At 41.9% G+C, this 26405-nt stretch overlaps 1 protein-coding gene across 4 annotated transcripts in view; it reads right to left on the bottom strand.

Moving 5' to 3' along the window:
- Positions 1 to 1565: 1565 nt before the first annotated feature.
- sfswap (splicing factor SWAP) overlaps positions 1566 to 26405 on the bottom strand; it is a 123713-nt gene continuing 98873 nt past the window's right edge. For all 4 annotated transcript variants that reach the window (XM_034193107.1, XM_034193108.1, XM_034193110.1 and 1 more), the window contains 5 exons: positions 20765 to 21102; positions 19596 to 19727; positions 17460 to 17588; positions 10999 to 11071; positions 1566 to 2025 (listed from right to left, as the gene is read on the bottom strand). In XM_034193107.1, the coding sequence (XP_034048998.1) occupies positions 1960 to 2025; positions 10999 to 11071; positions 17460 to 17588; positions 19596 to 19727; positions 20765 to 21102 (738 nt within the window). In that variant the 3' untranslated portion in view covers positions 1566 to 1959. The remainder of the gene's footprint in view (positions 2026 to 10998; positions 11072 to 17459; positions 17589 to 19595; positions 19728 to 20764; positions 21103 to 26405) is intronic.

Here is a 26405-nt window from a genome sequence, read left to right as displayed (position 1 = left end):
TTAACTTTTGACCCCTGTACAAAATAAAATTGACCTTCGTCACCATTCTTGCTGTTTTTACCCCATAACTTCATAACATTATTCAGTCACAGATAGTCCAAACTATACCTTTTTGGAATCATTGTGATAGACAAATAATATGGTATAGTTTTAAATATGATTGGAGCGTCTTTTAATTTTGACCCCTGTGTAATTCTTCAATTAACCCCTGGCTGCCTATTGAAAATTCAAATGGCCAAGCAGTTTTCAAGAGAGTAATGTCTAGGGAGTATTTGTTCTGAATTTGTTGCTTCTATCACCATTTGCAGGATTGTTTCAGTTATCTGCTACAATATTTGCAATGGTTACAGGCTGACAGATGAGTTCAGACAGGAGTCTCCATAGACTATGATGTTTGCAGATGACATTGTGATCTACTGAGAGAGTAGAGAGCAGGTTGAGTGTAGTCTGGAAAGGTGGAAATATGCTCTGGAGAGTAGAGGAATGAAAGTCAACAAAAGCAAGACTGAGTACTTGTGTAAATGAGAGGGAGCCCAGCGGAATCATGTGGTTACAAGGAGTTGTAGTGGTGAAAGTAAATGAGTTTAAATACTTGGGGTCAACTGTCCAAAGTCATGGAAAGTGTAGTAGAGAGGTGAAGAAGAGAGTGCAGGCAGGGTCGAGTGGATGGAGAAAAGTGGCAGGAGTGACTGTGACTTAAGAATATCTGCAAGAGTGAAGGTGAAAGTTTACAAGAGAGCAGTGAGACCAGTTATGTTGTACGGCTGAGACACGGTGGCACAAACAAAAAGGAGGCAGAGCTGGAAGTGTTGCGGTTTGCTTTGGGAGTGACGAGAATGGATATGATTAGGAATGAACATAGAGGGACAGCTCAGATGGGACGGTTTGGAGGCAAAGTCAGAGGCGAGATTGAGATGGTTTGGACATGTGCAGATGAGGGACCCAGGGTATATAGGGAGAAGGATGCTGAGGATGGAGCTACCAGGCAGGAGGAGAAGAGGGAGGCCAAAGAGGAGGTTTATGGATGTGCTGAGGGAGGACATGCAGGTGGTTGGTGAGACAGAGAAAGATACAGAGGACAGGGTGAGATGGAAATGATTGATCTGCTGTGGCGACACCTAACGGGAACAGCCGAAAGAAGAAAAGTCCATTACTACAACATACAAAAACCCAAATTAGAGAGGCATTAAAAGAAAAACGGTGCAACTTATACTCCGGAAAACACAGTATCTAGGGCATATTTACTAAATAGCTACACTTAATCAGCATAACTAGAAATTATCTTCCATAAAATCAATGAATAGCTGCGTGTTGTCGTCAACAACATATACAGTTCTGCTGATTGGCTGAAATGTAACGAGGTCAACCACTAAAAATGGCCCTTGCTTCCTGATGCGTTGCAGCTGCAGGTATCGCCTGAAATGTTTCATTCATGCATCAACATTAAAAGAGTGGGACGTGCAGGACAGCGCCCCCATCCAGCAGAGTGGCGTCCCTCACTGGGTTGAAGTGACGTCTTCAATTTGACAAAGTACATAAATAAATAAAACATTAAAAGCCAGAAGTAATCCATGACTGAGACTTTATTGTGGTTTATAAAGTAGTTCTGCAATATGTTCTTTACAGTATAAACCAGAATCAGAAAGAAAGGCCACAAACTAGAGCTGAAGAACAGAAATGAAAAATAAAATTAAACAGCCCCAAGAGAAGACTATTGAGCTGCTGGGTTACAAAAGAAAACAATCTGCTGGGGGAAATTCAAAAAAGAAATCCTTCATAGAAGGACAATACAGTCACTCTGTGTGTGTCCAAATAGATTTTACAGTAATTCTGCAACACAATTTCACTCCTGAACCAGTCGTCAGGTTCAGTCATTTTTTTTTATGTAAGGGAACATGAGGACGCTCAAATCAACAGGAACCACTGAGGCCTGGAGGAAGTCCGACACAGAGGCGCCGTCTAGGCGTCAGTACGATGAAAGGTCTTGGAAGTGGCGAGCATGGCTCGAACTTTGGCCATCAGATCCTGAAATGAGAATAAGAGATAAGTTTAACACACAGAAAGCAGTGGATTTGTAATTTTCTTATTTTTTAAATAAACAAATGTGAATTTTTCAGCCTTTGTTGATGGACCTGGTTGACGTAAATTTATTCTTTGTGATACCACGACACAATCCACTCTAAGTATTTGGACGGAGACAATTTGCAGAATTTTGCCTCTGTACAGCATCACAACGGAGTTGAAATGAACAAATTCAAATATGCTTGTCATACAGGATTTAGAAATTACAGTCTTTTTTATAGAGTTCACAAAATTAAATTAATAGATTATCTTTAATACAAACCATCACTTTTACAGCCAGTTTTCTTTAGAATTCAGGGGATAGACATGAATATTTCTAAGGCCTGGTTCACACAGCAGGATAATTAGGCCGATATCGGACCCAATCTTGCCCTTCCAACAATCTTAAGGACGCCCCGACAATCGTGATGACGCTAAAGATAATCTTATCAAATATTCCTGCCATGTGTGGTGTGTTCAGAGCGCTCTGATCTGCTCGGAAGGGCGTCAGGAGCGCTCTGATCGCAAATCGGGGATTTTCAACATGTTGGATTTTTTTGGCCCAATATTGCAGCGTGTTGTGTCCTCCGACCACAAACAAGCACGAAGCCTGCAGAATGTGACATCCAGCCAATCAGAAAGCGAGGTGACAGATGTAAGGAGCGGAAAATAAAATCAAAACAGCTGTTCTGACTTACCAGAATGTCCGGTGGTCGCGCTGTCTCCAGTCCTTTAACGAACACCTTTTCTTTTTGTTTGTGTATTGTTTTTTCCCTCTGTTTTAAATAGTCCACAAAGTATCTCTGTTTGTTTACTCTGAAGTCTTTAATCTCGAGAGATTTTGCAAGATTTCCTGTCTGACCTGTGAATGTTCGTGTGTGAAATCTGTTTGTGTGTGGTGGTGTTGTCCTTACCGTGTGGCTGAACACCACACACTGTACAACCAAACCTGTTAGAGCCATGATTTTTTTATCTTCACGTGTGGTCTCTCAGGTTTTGGAAACCTAAAGATAATTTTAAAATCCTGCCGTGTGAACCAGGCTTAAGTCACTGAGTATGTTTTAGACTTCATGCACAAACAGTATGGTACTGTGACACAAATCTGTCTGCAGCAGGCAGTTATGAATTCCATGGGCCACTCTCGCTGCATATCGTGATCCCTGAAAAACCCGATTTTACAAGTACTGCAATTTAATATATTATAAAATACTGTGACCTTTGCTTGCTTTCTGTAACACCACACTGTGAGAAACGTTGAATGAGATGGTGTATCTTAAATGACATTTTGCTGAGTTGTTTCACCCTCTGGAGACCTGGTGTCACAGACCTAACAGTCCGCCCCTAAAAATTGATCCACCCTGCCTCCACTGCGCATGTGTCCTTTAATAGAATAGAGGAATAGAATAGAAACTTTGTCACTGCACATATATACACATATACATACAACAAAACTTGTCCTCTGCATTTAACCCATCCCAATTACATTTACTCTCTTCACCCAAAGCGATAAAACGGATTAATGTGATTATTAACCATCAGATGACAAGGTACAACCTCTTAAATCATTCTAAAGTCCGTTTTAAACAGAAACAAGGCTGTTTTAAGCAGAAACGAGGTGATACTGGCTGAAGCTTTGAAATGACTGATGCGCAGTGAACGCATCAGCTAGCAGCTCGTTTAGCTGCAGCGCTCTGATCGCTTCCTCCATATTTTATGATGAAATAATTCTGAATTTATGTGGAAAGAATTGTTGTAAAAAGCTTCAGATATCTGTCGCTGAGACAGATGATGACTGGAGTGCAGTTTGAAGCAGAAATGAGGCGATAATCGGTGAACCGTGGCTAATGACATGCGCAGTGAAGGCAAGGCGGACCAGTTTTTTTTGGGGGGGGGGGGGGGGGACTGTTCAGTCTGCGACACCGGACTTGGTAATTAGTAAGTCCCTTTGGCTCCCTAATTACCAAGTACTGTAATCCAGTAGTGTTCCAGTGCAAGTCCAGACTTGATTCCATAGAAGGTGAAAATAACCATGTGTGCATGTCGATCTATCTCGACGGAAGCTTTATTGTCATTGGAAGCACAGCATACAATGAAATTAGAAGTGCTGCTGCACTGAAGCACCAGAAAAAAAAAAAAAACCCTCATTCACTTAAGGCGAAATTTCTAAATAGTAAAGACAGGTAAAAATGTTTTTTACACACACACACACACACACACACACACACACACACACACACACACACACACACACACACACACACACACACACACACACACACACACACACACAATATCACGATGTCTGCTACCATGCTTCAGGCAGGCAGGTGACCTCTTCTTGCCATCTTTAGCTTTTTCTCTGTACTTGCTGTTAGAATTGTAGTCAGTTTGGTGTCCTCACTGAGCCTAAAGCAGCCACTGCTCTGCCACACAAGGCCCAGAGGCCGTGCCTTGGCACAGTCCACATATGGCTTGTGAAATGTTAGATCATCTCAGCTGTTACATGTAAAAGTAAAGACCTGCCACACTCCTTATTCTTGTACTGTCTGCATGCCACTCCTCTGATGAATAAAAGCTATAATACCTTCTTTCCACCTCCAAAATAAGCAACTTGTTTTGAATGATCTGTTCAGCTCTTTAAAAAAAAAAAAAAAAATCAATTCTTAAATTGTAAAAATAAATATCGCAATATAGCGAGTGTCGATTTTTCCTTCAACTCCCATCGTCTCGGCCATAAAAGTAACTGTGGCTCATCCTGAAGTTAGTGTGTGAACCTCCGTTCACTTATCAAAACCTGCTTCGATCTGCTGCACTTCTTTAGAGAAATGCTGCTGTTTTGTATTCAGATTGTGTTTGACAGCAGAACACTCGCAGACTATTTTGTGATTGCACCCCATCACTAATTCTTAAATGACAAGTGTCTGTCCAACTGCACTGGCCAAAACAAACCTGCAGCTGAGACGGACAGAGGACAGAAAGCAGGCAAACAAACTCGAACAGCAGTGAAACAAGACTGGATGAGTCGAACAGCAGCCAGGCACCTTCAGGGAAAGACGGAGACCATTAGGCAGACGAGGAAACGCTGAATTATTAAAGATGTGTTTGTAAAACATCACAGATGGGGTATAAGTAGTTAGTGGTTGTGAGTCTGTCTGTGTTGCAACGGCTGCGACAACAACACGTCTTCAGAAGACGGCTTACGTCAGTGTTTATGTGAAGGTGCGTGTTTGAGAGTGTGAGACGGGAGGATGTTTGCGAGGAAGACAATGAAGCATCCAGAGATTTCCGATTTTATACTGGCGGTACGTCTGGGTGGAAAAACTTAACACTTCTCCCTCTCTCGCTCACACAGTGGCCAACCAGGAGACAACTGGCTCAAATTCTGTGTGATATAGTGCAAGTTGTAGCAGTGTTCACAGAATAGCTCACGTTGCTCCTGCAGTTGCTCTGCTGACTCCCAATAAGTCGAGTTCTAATGTTTTTTGGATTCTGGCCTGCACTGCAGCCTCCCTGTATTCAGCAGCTCCTTCTAACAGACACACACGGTTCTGTCAAATCGATGACTTATTAAACATGACTAAAGCAGGTATTAGAGGCCATGTGCGACTGAAGACTCCATGAATTTAGGTGCACAGAAGCTACAGAGAGGCAGCCAACATATGCAGATAATGCATCGTTTTACGCAGGGACAATTCCAGAACTATTAACTGACATTATTTGTGACAATCTATAGGGGGTTAAAAAAAAAAAATGGAGCAGCCAAAGGGACTTTATTAGTAAAAATCAGATCAGTAATTTAGTAATTTTCCCTCCGTACATGTTACAATGGCGTGCAAATGAAACTAGATTTGCTTTTCGTGTTGACTTTCACTTTTAATTCAAGTGATCTAAAACTGGCACCTCCTACCTGGCCGACCTGGTTGAACCCTATGTCCCGACTCGGGCCTTGCATACGCAGGGTGCAGGACCGTTTTCTTTTTTCCCTGTTTTATCGCTAATATTTTATGTTATCGCGTGTCTTCTTCTTGTTACTTATTTATGTTTTTATTCTTTTACTGTTTTTTTTTTCAAAATCTTTTAATTCATTTTGTTTTGCTTTTTTAAGTTGTGATGTGTGAAGCGCCTTGAGGGGACCCCATCGTGAACTGGCGCTATATAAATGAATACATTTTAATTTGTTTAACAATTCAATTTCCAGAGGTCTTAAGTAAGTGGACAAACTAAAAATCTATCTGTGTTGAACCCTTTACAGATAAACATGGGATTACAGCTCACCGAGTTCATCCTCCTTTGCCGCCCCCCCCCCCCCCCCCCCCAAAAAAAAAAAAAAAAAAAAAAAAAAAAAAAAAAAAAAAAAAAAAACAGTAGTCAGGTGCGGTGAGCTCCCTGGAAGCTAGAATTAGAAAAAAAAATAGCAACAGTAGATGAAGTGGTCTAGACATCCTTCTTTCCTTGCTTCCATTCAGGTCACACGCTCTGATCTCGTCCCACCTCTCACATTTTGGCATTTTCCTCTAACACCTGATATGGTCTGTGTGTTTGCATCTGAATAAGCTGCATTTCCATAAGCACTGTGATGGCAGCTCTCAACCTGCACATTGTAATTTTAAGCACAGTCAGAATTTATTTGGGAGGTCTGCTCGGGGGTCTGGACAACATGTGTGTGCCACTTATTCAAGCTGCTCGCCGAACTGCAACGCTCTAATGAGGAACACAGTGTGCCCAAGTCAATCAACACAGTCCACCAATTAACCATGAGTCATGTGTCACCAAGACCATGAATAAAACTCTTTACATATAGGAGAAACAAACAAAAAACCTTTCCAGCCTTATTAACACGCTGTTGTCAAATATGCATTTGTCGGAGTGGAAAATGTTCCAAGTTAATGTAGTTTGCCCAGATTAAAACATGACTGAAGGACGACCAGGAACCAAACAAACCTCAGACCAGTTGACCAGAGGTGCCAAGTGTATACTGTGAGGCTTATGTCATCATTACAAAATCAGGAGCAAGTTTAGCAGAAGTGCTAGGGTCAGAATGATTGGCCTAGACGTGTTTAGTTCTACCAAGGTAGTTTTTCTTTTTTTTTTTTGGTTTTTGAAAAAACAAAACAAAAAAAAACTATACCAGAGAAAACTTAACTAACTCACAAAACACTTTTTGTGTCTCTTTAATTTTCAAAAGGACTATAGTCTGCAACAATATTCCTGATCACACCTCAGCAAACAAACCAAACTATACAAAAATGGATCAAACGGTAAGGGCCTGGTCACACGATCGCTGAATAAAGAAAAAAAAGTCAAAGTCACAAATCCTCGAGAAAAAGTGGATGAATGAGCCTGGACTTCTCCCATCACAGAAAAGCCTGCAATTCCAGGTCGCATAAAAGACGAAACAAAACCGAAACTAACAAAAGAAAAACGAAGCAAACGGCGACCTTGGCGCTTTTGAATAAAATCAAAAAGGAAACATTCATGACGTGACTCGACAGCGGTTATCAGACTGAGGACCAGCCTGTGATCATTTCTGCAGCTGTCCACAGCACCTGTAGGCATGAGATCTGGTTGTGTTGACAACTGATTTGTCTTCACAACAATGTGTGCGCACACGCATGTCCCAGCCACAGACGGCTGGAATATGCATAAATAGTTAAAGCAGTTGATCAAACGTTCTTGTTGCTATTGTTTCTGTATGAAACAAGTGTCAGTGTGGCACCTTCAGCCACAGACTGAGACCACCGAGGTGCACCACAGAACACCACAGGAGGTCTTTTTTACCTGTGACAGATTGTATAATTCCTCCCCCTTCTGCAGGATGAATACATAACGAACAGAGTTATTCAGAGTTATGAGCAATATTGTCCAACATATTGTGCAAATGCCTTCCAGTCATTTCGTATAAAAAACAAACAAACAACAACAAAAAAACATTGTTTACTGTTTCTGTACTCTGGCAAAATGATTTCCTTAAGGATAAATAAAGTTCATCTCGTCTTATTTTAGAACAATTAAACATGCACAAACATTGCAGAGTTGCTGGTTGTGCTGTATACTGAGCAAAGAAGCCAGGCCTGAAACTCTGTTTGGTAACATTAAGAGCAAAGTGCCTGAAACCCACCACAAACTGAACTGCACTTAGGTCTGCATCTAGGCATTTTGTCACAGGTGAGATTTAGGCCATTTATTTAGTAACAAACAGTACATATGTGCGGAGAAGCATTTTTATGACATGCTTGGAGTAGTGCATTTGTGCAACAGTATATTATCGCTGTCCAAGTACCATAGATTTTCCAGACTATAAGTCTCACATTTTTAAGCTGGGTCTGTGACTTATACACTCAAAAACACCATGCTCTTTGTCAATAATAATAATACAACCCCAACTCCAATGAAGTTGGGATGTTGTGTTAAATGTAAATAAAAACAGAATACAATAATTTGCAAATCCTCTTCAACCTATATTCAATTGAATACACCACAAAGACAAGATATTTAATGTTCAAACTGATAAACTTCGTTTTTGTGCAAATATTTGCTCATTTTGAAATGGATGCCTGCAATATGTTTCAAAAAAGCTGGGGTGGTATGTTTACCACTGTGTTACATCACCTATCCTAACGACACTCAATAAGCATTTGGGAACTGAGGACACTAATTGTTGAAGCTTTGTAGGTGGAATTATTTCCCATTCTTTCTTGAAGTACGACTTCAGTTGTTCCAACAGTTCGGCGTCTCTGTTGTCATATTTTGCTCTTCATAACGCACCACACATTTTCAATGGGCGACAGGTCTGGACTGCAGGCAGGTCAGTCTAGTACCTGCACACTCTTACTACGAAGCCACGCTGTTCTAACACGTGCAGAATGTGGCTTGGCACTGTCTTGCTGAAATAAGCAGGGACATCCCTGAAAAAGATGTTACTTGGATGGCAGCATGTGTTGCTCCAAAACCTGGATGTACCTTTCAGCATTGATGGTGCCATCACAGACATGTAAGTTACCCATGCCATGGGCACTAACACACCCCCATACCATCACAGATGCTGGCTTTTGACCTTAGCACTGGTAACAATCTGGATGGTGTTTTCCTCTTTTGTCCGGAGGGCACGGCACCCATGATTTCCAAAAAAAAATTTAAAATGTGGACTCATAAGACCACAGCACACTTTTCCACTTTTCGTCTGTTCATTTCAAATGAGCTCAGGCCCAGAGAAGGCAGCGGTGTTTCTAGATGTTGTTGATGTATGGCTTTTGCTTTGCATGGCAGTTTTAACTTGCACTTGTAGATGTAGCGACAAACTGTGTTAACTGACAGTGGTTTTCTGAAGTGTTCCTGAGCCCAGGCGATAAGATCCTTTACACAATGATGTCTGTTTTTAATGCAGTACTGCCTGAGGGATCGAAGGTCAAGGGCACTCAATGTTGGTTTTCGGCCTTGCCGCTTATGTGTAAAATTAAATTCCTTGCAACTGAACATTGACAAACATTGTTCTTAAACTGCTGGACTATTTTTTTTTTATGCAGTTGTTCACAAAGTGGTGATTCTCGCCCCATCTTTGCTTGTGAATGGATGAGACTTTTGGGGATGCTCCTTTTATACCCAATCATGGCACTAAAAATTAAGGTCCTCAGTTCCCACACACTAACTTATTGAGTGTTGTTAGAAGGAAAGGTGATGCAAAGTGTGGTAAACATACCACTGTCCCAGCTTTTTTGAAACATGTTGTAGGCATCCATTTCAAAATGAGCAAATATTTGCACAAAAACAAAGTTTATCAGTTTGAACATTAAATATCTTGTCTTTATGGTGTATTCAATTGAATATAGGTTGAAGAGGATTTGCAAATCATTGTATTCTGTTTTTACTTACATTTAACACAACGTTCCAACTTCATTGGAATTGGGGTTGTAATAACAACAACAACAGCTATTTATATCAGACTTTCCAGGAATAAAAGGAGTAAATGGTGAATGGACTGCATTTATATAGCGCTTTTCCATCTGCATCAGACGCTCAAAGCTCTTTACAGTTGTGCCTCACATTCATCCATTCACACACACACACACACACACACACACACACACACACACACACACACACACACACACACACACACACACACACACACACACACACACACACACACACACACACACACACACACACACACACACGTCAGGGTGCTGCCACGCAAGGTGCTCACTACACACCGGCAGCAACTCTGGGATTAAGGACCTTGCTCAAAGGCCCTTAGTGATTTTCTGGTCTGGCTGGGGTTTGAACAGAGGATCTTCTGGTCTCAAGCCCATCGCTCAACCACTAGACCATCACCTCCCACCATCACTAAACAAAATCAACTCCAATAATAAAACAATAAATGCCAATAATAAAAAGGACACTACACATGGTATATAAATCCAAAATTAAAGAGCTGAAATATAGAACACGATTTCAAAAATCAGATTTTTAAAAATGTTTTATCTTCTCAACCATAAATTAGACAAATACTCAAAAGTTCGCTGAGATTAAAGTCACAAATTTACAAGAAAACAGATAAAGAGCATAAAAAAAAACCCCACTTCGCTTTACTTCACACCACAGACACTGCTGACTGGCAACAACATATGCACGCAACACAATATAACACACAAAACTAAAAAGCCTCCGTTGGCAAACCTTGCTTGGAAACATACTTCCAAATTGATTAGACAGGAACATAGATCAGCATGCTGGATCCCAGAGCCCTCTTTTGGTTTTGAAGGCAATCCTCCACACCAAACACATTCAAACATTAATACATGAATGTGTTTAACAGACATGTAGCAAAGTACACAGACTGCTCCGTATGCTTTTCCTGTTAGCTCAACAACATTCATGACTTTTACATGGAAAAGAATACTGAAGGTTTATGTTTGGGTCAAGAGCAAAGAACAATACCTGAGTAATTTTGGACTGAACAGAAGACACGATGGATGAAGCCACTGCCTTGTCCTTCTCCTGAGAGCCGCCCCTGTGGGGAGAGATAGAGAGAGAAAGAGAAAAAAAAAAAAACAATTGTTAACAGGAAACATACAATATTTATGGTACACTCTGAAAACGCTGAACAGGAATCACAAGGAACAAAAGGCAGAGTAGAGGGATGGAGCTGAAAGAGTGGAATGGCAAACAAACTGCAAGAACTACAATATTCAGCCAAAACCACTCCAACGGCATCAAAAGCAATCACGTACATGTGCAGACAAAGTGCCAAAATAGAAAACTTCAAATTCAACTTTGTGTTTCTACTGAAAGCTTTTAATCTCTCTACCTCTCCAGTAGTTCATAATTCATCAAGAGCCATCAGAACCTGAAAAGACTGAATCAAGTTGGCCGATGCATATAAAAAACAACTTTAGTTACAGTTTTCAAGTCTCTGTTCACCCTTAAAATTGGGAGAATTATGGACACAATAATGCATTTATGTGTGTGTATTACACTACTGTGTTGTGCTGATTCCATTCCAGTAGTTTTTATTGGTAAGGCAATAAACTCGAATAATACACTGGAATTAAGCTGCTCATTTGGCACCACTGATTATTGCTTCTCTAAAACGCCCCAATTTGTACATACGGTGGAACAAAGCATTTTTTGTTAAACATATTCTTACAACAGAAGGCGTCATATAGCTGATTTACTGGCAAGTTTGGACATTGCATGAAAAATGAACCACATCTTTGCTGAAAAATGCAACCTTTGTTGTTACAGAAAAATGTACACTGACCTGTTTTGTCACTTGCATATGAACACCAAATGTGCAGCCAGAGATGTCGTTCAAACGCAAACATTTATGGCATCAACCACTCCACTTTCATCCATCAACATTTGAAACTCCTTTCAGGTTACCACAGAGCTCATGGAAGCCAGGCTGCTTTGAGTACTGTTAAATCATAATGACAACAGAAACTAACCAAATGACCCTGATCAAAGGTTTACATATCCTGGTGATTTAGGCCCAATAACATGCACACAAGTTGACACAAACGGGTTTGAATGGCTACAAAGGGTTACCATCCTCACCTGTGATCTGTTTGCTTGTAATCTGTGTGTGTATAAAAGGTCTGTGAGTTTCTGAGCTCCTTGCATCTTTCATCCACTGCTGCACTGACATTTGTGGTTTTTGAGTCATAGGGAAAGTAAAAGAATTGTCAAAGAAAAGGTAACTGAACTGTATAAAACAAGAAAGTGATATAAGAAGATATCCAAGGGACTGAGAATGCCAATCAGCAATGGGGGATTCTGTTGGAACCAAACTACGGTTAGGTAGACTAGCAAAAATTTCAGCAACAACTGCCAGGAAAAGTGTTCAGGATGCAAAGAAAAGCCCACAAATAACTTCAGCTGAAATACAGGACTCTCCAGAAAAAAAAGTGGGCTGGCTGGTTCAAGATGTACAACAAGGAGGCACTTGAAGAAAAATGGGCTGCTTGGTCGAGTCGCCAGAAGAAAGCCATTACTACGCTCAATGCCACAAAGTATTCCTCCTTATAATATGCCAAACAGCACAGAGAACAAAGGCAGTCAGAATGATGAGACCAAAATTGATCTTTTTGGCCACAACCATAAACATTACATTTGGAGAGGAGTCAACAAGGCCTATGATGAAAGGTACACCCTTCCTACTATGAAGCATGGAGATGGATCACTGATGTTTTGGGGATGTGTGAGCTACAAAGACACAGAAAACCTGGTCAAAATTGATGGTAGGATGAATGCAGCATGTTATCAGACAATACTGGAGGAAAATCTGCACTCATCAGCACAGAATCTGCGCATGGGACATAATTGGATGTTCCAACATGACAAGCCAAGTCCAAGTCCACATGTCATTGGCTACAGCAGAATAAAGTGAAGGTTCTGGAGTGGCCATCTCAGTCACCTGACCTCATTATCAGTGAGCCACTCTGGGGAGATCTCAAATGTGCAGTTCATGCAAGACAGCCCAGAAATTTACAGGAACTTGAGGCTTTTTGCCAAGAAGAATGGGCAGCTTTATCATCAGAGAAAATAAAAGGCCTCATTCACAACTACCACAAAAGACTCCAAGCTGTCACCGATGTTAAAGGGGGAACTACATGGTATTACGAGCTGGGGTATGTAAACTTTTGATCAGGGTCTAACCATGAGTGAAAAAAGGTTTTTGTGTTGTCATTCATATTCTCTCAAAAATGGCCCCCCCAAAAAAAAAAAAAAAATCAAAACTTCTGCCATGGTATGTAAACCTTTGAGCACAACTGCATGTACACTACATTGACTTCTGTCGCACTGAATTTCAACTACGAGACCTGTATTTTCTCAATCTAATTGTCAACTCAGACATAATGCAGGTGACAATTTGGATTTGACATTTACGCGTATTTTGTTTAGCATCAAGTAACACAACCCTTAGCTGTTTTCTAAATATGTGGCTTAGATTTGAGGTAATCTGATGCACAAGTGTTTGAGAAAGTTTTACACTTTGTGTTAATATTGAGGCACTTACAAATCAATATTACAGATGTGCTTCCTCAAAGCTAACTTAAACCTTGAGACTAGGGCTGTAACAATTAACCTCAACACTGAAATAGGACTCACTGGCACAACTCTGAACTGGTTTCGCTCATATCTCACGAACAGGACAGAATGTGTTACACTCGGACAATCCAAATCCAAAACCCATACTGTCAGCTGTGGAGTGCCACAAGGGTCCGTCCTTGGTCCAACCCTTTTTACCATCTACATGCTCCCCCTTGGTCAAATCATCCGTAAGCACAAGATTTCATTTCATTGCTACGCCGACGACACACAGTTATACATCAAAATGGACTCCACACTCCCCTCAGCTCTGCCGTCTGCCTTTCAGGCTTGCCTGGAGGAGATAGAGGCATGGATGACTGATAACTTTCTTAAACTAAACACTGACAAAACTCAAGCCATCCTCATCGGTACCCCACATCAAACCCAGTCCTCCTCCCTCACCAGTATTCCCATTCTCTGCCACAACATTCCCCTGTCCACCTCCGTCACCAACCTTGGAGTCAGATTTGACCACATCTCACCTTTGACACCCACATCCGCCACCTATGCAAAGTCTCCTTCCATCACCTCAAAAACATAGCCAAGCTCCGCCCCTCCCTTTCCCAACCAGATGCTGAGAGGTTGGTCCATGCTTTTGTCTCCTCCAGGCTGGACTATTGCAATGCCCTCCTCGTCGGGACCCCTGGTAAAAACCTGCAAAAGCTGCAGCACATCCAGACTGTGCTGCCCGGGTCCTGACGAGGAGGCGCAAGTTGACCACATCACCCCTGTCCTCAGATCCCTCCACTGGCTGCCCATCAAATACAGAATAGAGTACAAACTCTGCCTCCTGACTTATCAGTTGCACGCACGGACACTGCCCCTGCCTACCTCAGTGAACTCCTCACCCCACACACCACCTCAAGATCTCTCCGCTCCACCACCTCCTCACACTGCCTTCACCAACCCAGGACCAGACTCTCCACCATGGGAGACAGGGCCTTCCAGGCAGTGGCCCCTCGGCTCTGGAACTCCCTCCCAGAGACCCTGAGGGCCCCACAAAGTGTGGAGGCCTTTTAAAAAAGGCCTAAAGACATTGTTATTTCAAAAGGCCTTTTAGATATCTTATCGTTGAAATGGTTTCTACAAAATCTGTTTTTGAAATCTGTTTTAATTCTGTTTTTAAATCCTTGCTGTAGCACTTTGAGATTTCTTTGAAATGTAAGGTGCAATACAAATAAAACGTATTATTATTATTATTAATAGAAGTCGAAAATAGATTTTAAAGTAACAGATGCGATACATCAATACACAGACCCCTGAATTGATCTAAATGTACTATGAAGTGGTCGATGGCCTGATTTTAACATTATTCATCTTATTCTGGAAGGCAGGGTGGGCGGCTTCATTTTGTCAAGCAACTTCCGGTTTGCCACTGTGCCGATGATTAGCTACATGGGAACACAGTACGCCAGAAGTGTCCAAACATGAGCAGCATTAATTGTTCAGTTCGTGGGTGCCACAACAACTCGAAGAAGAGGAAACTATTGCTTTCAGAACGATGTTTTGAACATGGAAAGGAGAGATCTGAGTGCTATGGACCAGGTTTTAGCTTGTTCCCTCCTCCATCGAAAGACGAGGATCTCCGGTGCTGGCTAAAGGTGCTGAATTTGAAAAATCCACCCAAATGTCCCCGTGCCTGTTCTTTTCAATTTGTGGAGAAAAAAACCCCACACCACTGGAGCCTTACCCAGAGAAATGGTTGGACTACAACGCTCCGTTGAAGAAGCCACGGAGGATGCAAGTGAGACAAACGGGTGAGCTGTGTTTTTAGCGTTAGCTGCTATCTAGTAATTTACTCATTTTCTGGTGTTTGATACAACCAAGCACTGCATGAAATAACAGCATACGTATATTAACGTTACGTAATCTTGGCATTACGGTGGTACTACTTGTGGGGTAGTATTTTAACTTGATCATGCTTTTATATGAGCTTCAGCGGCGCTGTGTGACACGAAGCTCGTAGTTCCTCATAGCCAAACCGTTCACGCCGAGTGACAACATAAGTAGTTAAAAATAATTGAGGGCCACTTTTTCATGTCATCTTCCCACTCTGTTATGACCCATGGGTGAGCCAGAGTTGTTCCCTTTGAGCTTTTCAAAAAGGTTTTTGTTTCTACCCATGGAATGACTTCCATTGTTCTATACTGAAAACACACCGCTCAGCGGAAGTCGTAAGACAAAACGGAATTGCCTCTGTTGTAATAGTGGGCAGGGCTGAATAAGGTGAATAAAATGATTGAACTTGTATTGCTACTACTTCTGCATCTTCATACCCGTACAAGTTCAAAGTAAGTCATTTCAAAGGGCAGGATGAGGCTCTTATGAAAGAAAGACAAAACCAAAATCAACATGTCCAACAGCAGCAGGCGATAAAACGGATAAATGCACCAAACTGAATTTTACAATCAGTTCACAGTTTGTTAAGCAATTCTAGCTGGCGTCATCTTCTGGGCTTCTTTGGTGCTGCTCTCAGTGGTGAAGAAAAGGTGAGCAGAGGCAGCACAGGAGCAAAAAACCTGAAGAAATTCCCTGGTCATTAATGAAATGTGGATTTGTAGATGAGCAATGATAGTTTTGGCTCATTCTGATTCATCTTAAAAATAAAAATAAATATCCACATTAAACAACTGAATCGATCCTGAATTGTATTGTACTGCACGTATCTGGATCTGTGCTGCATTGTTTTATAAAGGACAGATGGACACCCGACCCAGGTCAAGTGACTTAATCTGATGTGTGTGATGTTTTCCGTCTGCATTAGTAGCAAGTTTGGAAAATAAAAACAGACGTCACAGACGTTGACTCCAGTTTCCTCCCATTCGTTCCTCATTTGTTTTGTTGTGCATTTGTCGATTTTTGAGACATATTGCTTTAAGTTTTCTGTCAAGACGCTTTGATGTCTTCCTTGGTCTACCAGTATGTTTGCCTTTAACAACCTTCCCATGTTTGTATTTGGTCCAGAGTTTAGACACAGCTGACTCTGAACAATCAACATCTTTTGCAACATTGCGTGATGATTTACCCTCTTTTAAGAGTTTGATAATCCTCTCCTTTGTTTCAATTGACATCTCTCGTGTTGGAGCCATGATTCATGTCGGTCCACTTGGTGCAGCAGCTCTCCAAGGTGTGATCACTCCTTTTTAGATGCAGACTAACAAGCAGATCTGATTTGATGCAGGTGTTAGTTTTGGGGATGAAAATTTACAGGGTGATTCCATAATTTATTCCTCAGAATTGAGTGAGTCCATATTTTTTTCCCTCTGCTTGGTCTAAAAAAGTAACCGTTACTGACTGCCACTATTTTTTTTTTTCCTGATTTCTTATAGCCACAAAGTTGCCATTTGAAATGACTTTAGTTTTGTGTCATGTCTGTGATCTGATTTTTTTCTACAAAATTAAACAACTGAATGAACATCCTCAGAGGCCGGTGATTCCATAATTTTTGCCAGGGGTTGTAGATACGCAGCATATGCAACTTGAAGCAGGCCTGGTGTGAAAGGGGCTTTAGGAAGGAAATTGAAAAGGAGTATGAGCACAGTTTCCTCAAAGTGCTCGAGCCAAATGCTGAACTATCAGCTGTGACTGCACATTAGCAATTCTGTTTGTTTTGCGAGACAGAAGACTCACAGGCTTGGAGGCAGCAATCTATTGGACTGAATAGGACAGATTTAAAAACAAATGGTGTGTAACTTGTAACTCCAGGTCCTCACAACAAGACAGGCTGAGATTAAAGTCTTTCAGATAAACGTAGGGAAACGATCCAAAGAGTTAGCTGGCTGAAGGACGGTCCTGTGGAGTGTTACCTGGACAGGGTCGAGGTGGAGGCGGGGCTTGCTGATGGGGACAAAGCTTTGCGTGGTGAGGAATACGGTGAAAGTGAGGAACCTGCAGCGTGTCTTTGTCGTGACCTTCTCCTCTTTTCAGAGGGTGATCTGGTTTAAAGAAAGAAAAAAAAAAAAGCAGAAGAACAGCAGCAGGTAACTTATTTCAAATTCAGCCTCAATGGTAATCAATTCTCAAAACCTCAAGCAGTAAATATGTATTCAGCAAAGCCTGGATTTAAATGAATGCAGGCAGAAGTTATTCATTCCAACGTCCAGCACCGGTGATGTAGGGAATAAATGTTTTGCCTGTATGGAGGCACTCGAGCAATAAATACATACATACATACATACATATTCATTGCCTTTTCTCTACTAGGATTTTCCTGATCCATCTGTGAATTCAATGGTCATGTTTCTAACCTTAAGCCCTGGTCCCACCGAATAATGAAGGATGAATAATGAGCCACGCAGCATGTTTTTTTTTTTGTACGAGTCCAGTTATTCAACAATTGTGGGAGAATAGTGGCTCTGAGAGGCTCTTAGAGGCAGAATATTCAGCTAACCAGGCTCATCTGAGCGTGGCGCTAATTTCAAGAAGTTCAAAATTTAGCTACAACAGCGTGAGGCAGTTTGTGTACGAGGTACTACGAGGACAAACGAGGATTTTAGAAGCATGTTTGTAGTGAGGACGAGGCTGCCAAACCCTTTTATCCGAGCACCTGGCGGCTACGAGGACAGAACAGGCTATTTTGGACAGGTTCAGCAGGTTCACATGTTCCACGGATATGCAGAACTGCTGCATTTAACTACTCTGGAACACAAGTGAAAATGCAGCCTGACGCAAGGATGTGCATACCGGCGGGACTGTGCAGGACCGCCTTTTTTTGGACTGCGTTTCAAAAAAGTGACAACATCTTGAATGGATCCTGTGAACTGAAAACCCACACTTTAAAAGGGACCAAGTGTAGGAGGGCTGGAAGGTTGAACCAAACCCATGCCTAAACGTGCACCAACGTCGCGTTACATGGCGCGACATGGATCATATGTGGCGACACAATGTGGATGGGGCTCAAATGACAAATGATGTCAAATGATGTCGTGGCTCACTACAGGCTGGTACCTGGCACATGTGAGATACAGAGAGGCACATAGGGCACATAGAGGCTTCTTCATAGCAGATACGTAATAGATTTATATGTGAATCATTATTCGAATAATCACTGACAAATCCATACATGGCTCATTCTTCATAGCTTATTATTTGGTGGGACCAAGGCTTTATGCTAAGCTTACCTTAAACACAACAACAACAACATGGAACTACTTCAGTGCTGTCTGGTTGTCTTGGTGGCTTCCCTCACTATTCTCTTTCCAGTGTGGTTGCTCAGTTTTTGAGAAGTGCCTTCTTGACAGGTTTACAATACAGTATCAAACTATTTGTATTTCTTGATGATTGCTGTAAGACATACTCAGTGACTTAGAAACATTCATGTGTTCATCCTGACTTAAAAAAAATAAAATCACCCATGTCCCAACTTTTTTAAAAAAATGTGTGATTGGCCTTAAATACAGGAATGGATGAATATTAACCACTGGAATGACACTCACCACAAAAAAATAAATAAATAAAATAAAAAGAAAAACTATGAAATATATTCAATTCATGCTGTCTGCAATGAAAAAATAAGTCAAAGTAAATGTAAGGATCACTGCATTTTTTTTTCTTCTTTCATTTTTCATATCATCCAAACGTTTTCTGATTTGGAGTATTGGCATCTTCCAAATTTTATTTTCTAAATGGTATAACAATATAAAATGTTAACACTGTCAGGATTCTCTGCGACAGACTGGCATCCTGTCCAGGGTGTACCCCGCCTCAAGCCCTATGACTGCTGGGACAGACTCCAGCCCCTCGTGACCTGATCTTCGATAAGTGGTTGAAGGTGTGTGTGTGTGTGTGTGTGTGTGTGTGCATGCGTGCGTTAGGACACTTGCTATATAGACACACTTGCTATACAGACAACTGTATAAAGCAGTGCGTTTAGGAGAAAAATAAATAGTGAGTGAGACAGAGAGAGAGCCTAAGTGACAAAGTCCATAACAGTTCAGATCTACCTGGATCGTGAGCGTCTTCTGGGAAGACTTGAGCTGTTGCTGTGGTGATGCCGGGTTTGTTCTCGGTCATCTCGTCTCCTTTCTGATGAGGGACCGCTTCTGTTTCTTCTACCTACTGAGCGTGCACGTGATCTAGACACACAACAGAACAAGGAAATGGTAAAATTGAAGGAAGGTAAATACATCTTGGACATAGGGATGGACGGTATAAGTCGTACACAGTCAGTGTACATTTCTTCTGCTGTATGGTTTCTATTGCTGCTGACTGGAACAGCGGGCTCTGATGTCAGACTGCGCCAGCAAATCACCTGGAAAAGATGAGTGGTCACGCTGCTTTGTACTTAAAATAGAAACCAAAAAAGCAGAAAGCGGTATGCACGACCAAAGAACCAAGTGGAACATCAGCTTTCTGAATTTGGCTCAAACTTAAGAAGTCAAATAGTGGAACTGTTCACTTGGAAAGTGTTGAGCAACAATTGTTTCTATCACCTCAAGCTGATGTATGTGGAGTATGAGGAACACAAAAGAACGTATCCACCGCTGCACATATCACAAATCTGTGAAGATGGAAAGGGGGGGGGGGGGGGGGGCAAGTGCCCCAAATCAGGTTGGTTTATGTTTTCAGCTTGGTTTTTATTATATTGCGTAAACATAAAGGGAACACTTGTTTGTGGGGCAGCCACAACAGAAGAGGACGTTGTGGTAACATAGACAACATGAGCACATTTAACTCCATATTTGTCATCTGTGCAACTTGGCACTTCTAAAATGATATTTTCACCTGGTTAGTGGTGACAAACTTCTTGACTTCTTTTTGCCCCGTAAAATCGTTTGTCTGCTAACATTTTTGCATTATCAATAATGTGCCGATTAAATAATTTTTTTGTCTTGAGTAAAAAGATGACCCCCAAAACATCTAAAAAAAAATAGAGCCTAGATTGTAATTAGCTGGGATTCTCCTTTAACAGAACAGTCAGTGAGGCAGATGTGCACCGGACACAAATGATGAATTGTAGCTGGCAGGTTAGAGAAAGATCAAATACGGACTCCAAAAATGTGATTCATTAAGATTTCTTTTGTTAACCTCCAACAATGAAATACTGAAAGATTGGCAGTCCCATTACTGACAGCTGGGACGGAGACATGGTTTTATGTTCTCATTGACTTACCGGGATCTGCGGGTTCTTCGGTATGCACTAGGAAGAGAATGCCTTGTTTTTGAGCGTGATCTTGACCTCTTTGACCTAGACCTTGACCTGTCTGTCCGAGATCTTGATCTCCTCTTGTGTTTCCTCTTCTTTTTTTCCTTCTCCCTCCCTTTGTCTCTTTCTCTGTTGGTTCCTCTGGAGGTCATGCGAGAGGATGACGACAATGATTTACTTGGGGTCTCTCTGCTTCGACAGGTTCCTTGATTCTCGGTGGGGCCTCTGTGATCATGAGGATACCCAGATGATCCAGAATGCACTTGAGGCAGGGGATCAGACATTACTGAAATGGCGTGTTCCATCTGCATGAGATGAAAAGGTAGACAAGACACACATTGAAATGCTGGACTTTATCTCATTAACAGGTTTAAACACGAGAAGAAAACAATGTATGGATCCTCTGGGGGGAAAAGCACCCTGAACTAACAACTGCCTGATATCTCTCTACATCTGCAGACAATCAATATAGGGGCCCATCAAATTAAGGAGACACAAACAATGCACACTGCTGTTTATGTGACAAGAGAAACCATCTGTACAGACATATCCAGCGATTAATTTATGCAACCGTCCATATGTCTACGTTTGTCAGAGCAACACACCACAGTGAGTCTAAGAAAGCACCCATTTCTGCATACACACCGTATTATCTCGTGCAGAAGTCTGAGGAAAGGAAACATTATGAGCTACAAATTAACTATGATGACAGTTTTAACATTTCTCATAATTGTTTATATTCAGAGCAAGTTTAGTCAACGTTGTACAGCGAGTTTATGAGAGAAAAATGATGTTAAGAGATATTTTCAGAATGTCGACAATACAAGTCAAATGTGGAAGCATGGGCTGGTGCCATGCCGTACCGCACTCACAACACCATGGCAACCAACCAAGCAGACAACTGTCCACCCCCACATTTCTAAAATATCCATCTATGGATAAGTGGACATCCCCTTGGCCTCCTCAACACTCTGGCACCTGTGTACTGGATCATGCACAAACAAACGCAGCACATGGCCAAAATGCTGAAGCTAACATTGCCTCATAATGCAAGTGATACTCCTCATCTTAGTCTCTCTAAGTAACCATTTGTTCCATGCAAAGTCTTTCTAGCGGAACCTAAGGATCCTCTAAAGCAGGGGTGGCCAAGTTCGGTCCTCGAGAGCCACAATCCTGACACTCTTAGTTGTCTCCCTGCTCCAACACACCTGAATCCAATGAAAGGCTCATTAAATGTCTGCTAACGAGTCTTTCATTGGATTCAGGTGTGTTGGAGCAGGGAGACAACTAAGAGTGTCAAGAATGTGGCTCTCCAGGACCGAACTTGGCCACCCCTGCTCTAAAGAAACAAAGACTTGGACCCAGGCGTCGAGGACCCAGAGACATGAACATCACTGTTGAAATAAGTGAATATCTGTACAAGTTCAGTACTTTCACCACATACAGATACACTTCTGATGGCCGAGTCCAGGCAAACATCAAAAACTTGGATCACCTGGAACACATTCACACCCACCCACACACCTACTGACAATTTAAAGTTTCCAATCCACCTAACCTGCATATATTTGGATGTAGGAGGATGCCGGAGTACCTGGAGGGAACCCACACAAACACAGAGAGAACATGCAAACTCCACACAAAGGCCACAGGTGGGAATTGAGCCCATGACTGTTCTTGCTGTGAGGCAAGAAGGTCATGGTTAAAAAACAATACTGTCATAAGATCTCTTATAACATTTGTCAAGCTCTCCCTATATTTTGTCCACACCTCCCATGTCATGTATTTTAGGAAGGCAAGTGACTTTGTACATCATGTGACCTGTAATAGCGGGAAGAGTGCTTCCATTGCAGTCTATCAAACTAAGACTTTACAGATTGCCAAAAAAAAAAAAAAAAAAAATCTCAGGTATCCATAAAAAACTGTGATCTTTGAAAGTATTTTAGAAATTTCAATTTGCTACTTCAAATTGCACAATATGAAGGGTCACGGAAACCTGCCTACTGAAATGTATGACTGCTGCAACAACTACAAAATCAAATGCAGTAGTTTGCCAGCCAGTGTTTCCCATTTTAACTGGAGTTTAAAAAGAATTGAATACAGTGGTCCCTCGCTATAACGTGGTTCACCTTTCGCGGCCTTGCAGTTTTGCGTATTTTTTTTTGTGCAATTTTGCATGCTTTTTTTTTTTTTTTTTTTTTTTTAGCAGCGCATTGTGTTCTGCGTCCTTATCAGGCGGGCCGGTCGCGACACCGGTCGGCTTCACCGCGATTGCTCTCACTGCCTCCGATGCACTTACTGAGTCTGCGGGCTTGGTAAACGCAGCAGCGGGCCACTCACACCGCCCTCCTGTCTGCTGTACAAAGCTGCGCCAAATCTGGCAACAGGTCCAGAGACTACGCTCGCTGTTTTGATGCGGATGTTGACTGCAGCCGCAGAGATCCGTGGCCACTGAGATAGGACTTGGATTCTTTGCGGGTCCCGTATCCACACCTCCGGAGGCAGTGAGCGAAGGGAGAGTTCTGCGTGTGTCTGCTTATAATCTTCTCGCCCAGAAGAAAGAGTGTTTACACAGGAGAGAAAACTGAGAAAAAGTTAATGCCTGTTTGAGAAAAGTGTTTAAAGTGTGTAGTGAGGTGTTTTATAGCCTTAAAACATCTATAATTGCAAAAAATAGCGCTGACTACTTCGCGGATTTCGCTTATCGCGGGTTATTTTTAGAACGTAACTCCCGCGATAAATGAGGGACCACTGTATTACAATTTTAGAAATATTACAATTTAAAAAGAATTCAATATTACATACAAATTATGTCATAATTATGTGCATATATGCCAATGATTCTGTCATTCTGGTGTCACGCACTCAGGTCCTGAGGGCTTTAAAACAGGTGAACCTCCAGAAAGCAGCAGGTCCAGATGGGGCCTTTCCCAGAGTCTTAAAGGTCTGTGCAGAAAAACTGGCAGGTGTGTACACAGATATATTCAACCCTCTCTTGCATAGTCAACAGCCCCACACATCTTCAAATCCTCCACCATCATCCCTGTACCTAAGAAACCAGATGCACCCACCCTGAAGGACTTCAGATCAGTGGCACTTCACATCAGTCACAGTGAAATGTCTGTAAAAGCTGGTGCGGGAAACTGTTGACTCTCTTCAACTTGCCGATTGTCCAAACAAAATCAGTGGACGATGCGGTAGCCATAGACCATCACACACACCAACACCTGGATCACTTTGGAATAATAGTAGTGCTATGTGACTTAAAAAGATTAATCCAGGTTTTGAGTATATTTCTTATTGTTACATGGGAAACAAGGTAGGAGTAGATTCAGTAGATTCTCACAAATCCAACAAGACCAAGCATTCATGATATGCACACTCTTAAGGTGCGTTTACACATAAGCAAGATGTGTTACGAATGTCATTTTTCTGTCATTCGTGACCAGTGTTGCCACAGTTACTTTGAAAAAGTAATCCAATTACTGATTACTCCTTGAAAAAGTAACTTAGTTACTTTACTGATTACTCAATTGGAAAAGTAACAAAGTTAGATTACTAGTTACTTTTTTAGTTACTTTCCCCAGCTGCCGACAACAACCCTCTGCCACCACAACATGACAAAGATACCTGATTTGCCAAAACTCACTTTATAGTCACCCTTTCTTGACTTCAATGAAAATAAATACCTTTATAAAAAGTAAAATAAAGACTTCTTTCTTGACCTCATATTTAACTGTTGACAGCACTGTAACAGTAAAACTTGTAATTTCTAATCTACATTGTTTATAAATGGAACTATTAAATTCATTCTAACATTTAAATTCTCTCTAAACATTTTAATTTTATTATTATTTTAAGTAGTATTAGTAGTTGTAGTAAAAAAACAACTTCAAAACTGGACCTTTAATCTAGGGGTGTTGTGGGGAGGGGGGGTACATCCCTGCCCCACGCCCCCATTCTATCTGGATTCGCCTCTGCTTTGGTGTTTGAGCACAAAGAATGGATAACATTTATTTATGCAGAAAACATGACCAGATTTACAGGTAAGAAAGTTTTATTGTGTTTTCACATCATGTGGTCCTCAGAAAGAAAGTTTAGGTGCATTTGAGTGGAAAATAGTGTTAGTTGCTGACGCGTCGCGGAGGATCAGCTGTTTTTAGCAGCAGATACGGAGCAGCTCAGCTCAGAATTCTACATAAAGGAAAAAACAAAAGCATAAAAATGTCTTTGTAAAGCTCAGTGCAAGTGTGCTGTTGTCACCGTGCTTTAAGAGGTGAGAACGAGCCGTAGCTGCTGCAAAAAACCGCAGCTGAAAAGCTCACAGCTCGCTTAAAGTGGGCAGTTCAGTTGAACCCCGACCCCATGCCCACGGACCAAGTTTAATGCTGCTATCGACCCACAATGTAAAAATAATAGTAACGCACAGTGACTTGGAGAAGTAACTTTAATCTGATTACTGATTTGGAAAGATTAACGCGTTAGATTACTCATTACCGGCATCACTGTTTGTGACACATTCCTGACATTCTTAATGTGACTTAATGCATCTGAATAGGTTTCTTAATAGTGCGTGTTGGTGCGTGATATTCTTAATATTCGTGGAGCATGTTTTTGCCTGTCAAAAAAATCTTCCACGAATGTCACACACCACCCTCATTTTGTCTCACGTCGTGGAGGTCGCAACTGAGCGTATTGATCCGTCTTGAGTAGTAATCCTTAATAGAACGTGACAACGTTCGTAGTGGTTCCTGTGATGGTTCTTGGAGCCCAAACTGTCACGCGTTATTACAAAGTGACACGGAAACTGTCAAGTTTTGACACGAGTTGTAACACGGCGTCACATTTCACTGAGCGCCACGACGAATCAGTTTTCTGTCACGTGCACACAATTAAACTTGGCTCCAAATGTCGTTCCACAGTTCCTGCTGAAGCTCCTCAGGACGCTCCTGCAGGTGTTCCACCTGCTGTTGTAACTGATAAGCGGGAGATCGAGTCTGAGCCAGAGGAGCAAGAGGAAACACACGTGCAGCCAGACATCGCTGCACCTCCTCCAGTCCGGCGGAGGAAGAAGCGTGCGCACAATTAAACCCTGCTGCACAACATTCAGGTTGACTGCTGACACCAAGTTGGCTAAAAGTCTCATTTCAGTGCTCTTCAGCGCGCTCCTGCAGGTGTTCCACCTGCTGCATGTGCCTGATGTTTGGGAAAATGCGCGAGACGAGAGCCGTATGAAGCCACACATCTGGCGCTGTCCTCCTCCTCTCTGCGCCACTCCCTGGCTCAGAGCCCAACTACGCATGCAGTCACAAAGTACTTCTGAAAAACTGGAGCGATCTGAATTCGGCTGGATGAATATGGGTGTGTGTGGAGACAATTCACCTCGTTCACAACGTGACATACCTTAACGATGTGCTGTTACGCGTGCAATAACGCGTAACGCGGAACACTATTCTTGACCGTGCGTAATGGTTCCTGATAATTCTCCGGCAACATGTGCCATTAATTGTAACGTGTGGTAACAGGTTGCAGCAGTTCCTGAGGGCACCTGACGCTTCTGCCCCGAATAATCACATTCGTGATCAGCGGCCAAGAATGTGTACTTCGT

This window comes from Thalassophryne amazonica, chromosome 17 (assembly GCF_902500255.1).
Source record: "Thalassophryne amazonica chromosome 17, fThaAma1.1, whole genome shotgun sequence".
Classification (NCBI taxonomy): Eukaryota; Metazoa; Chordata; class Actinopteri; order Batrachoidiformes; family Batrachoididae; genus Thalassophryne; species Thalassophryne amazonica.
Note: the sequence above shows the minus strand (reverse complement) of the source record. Positions and strands in the feature narration are given on the sequence as shown.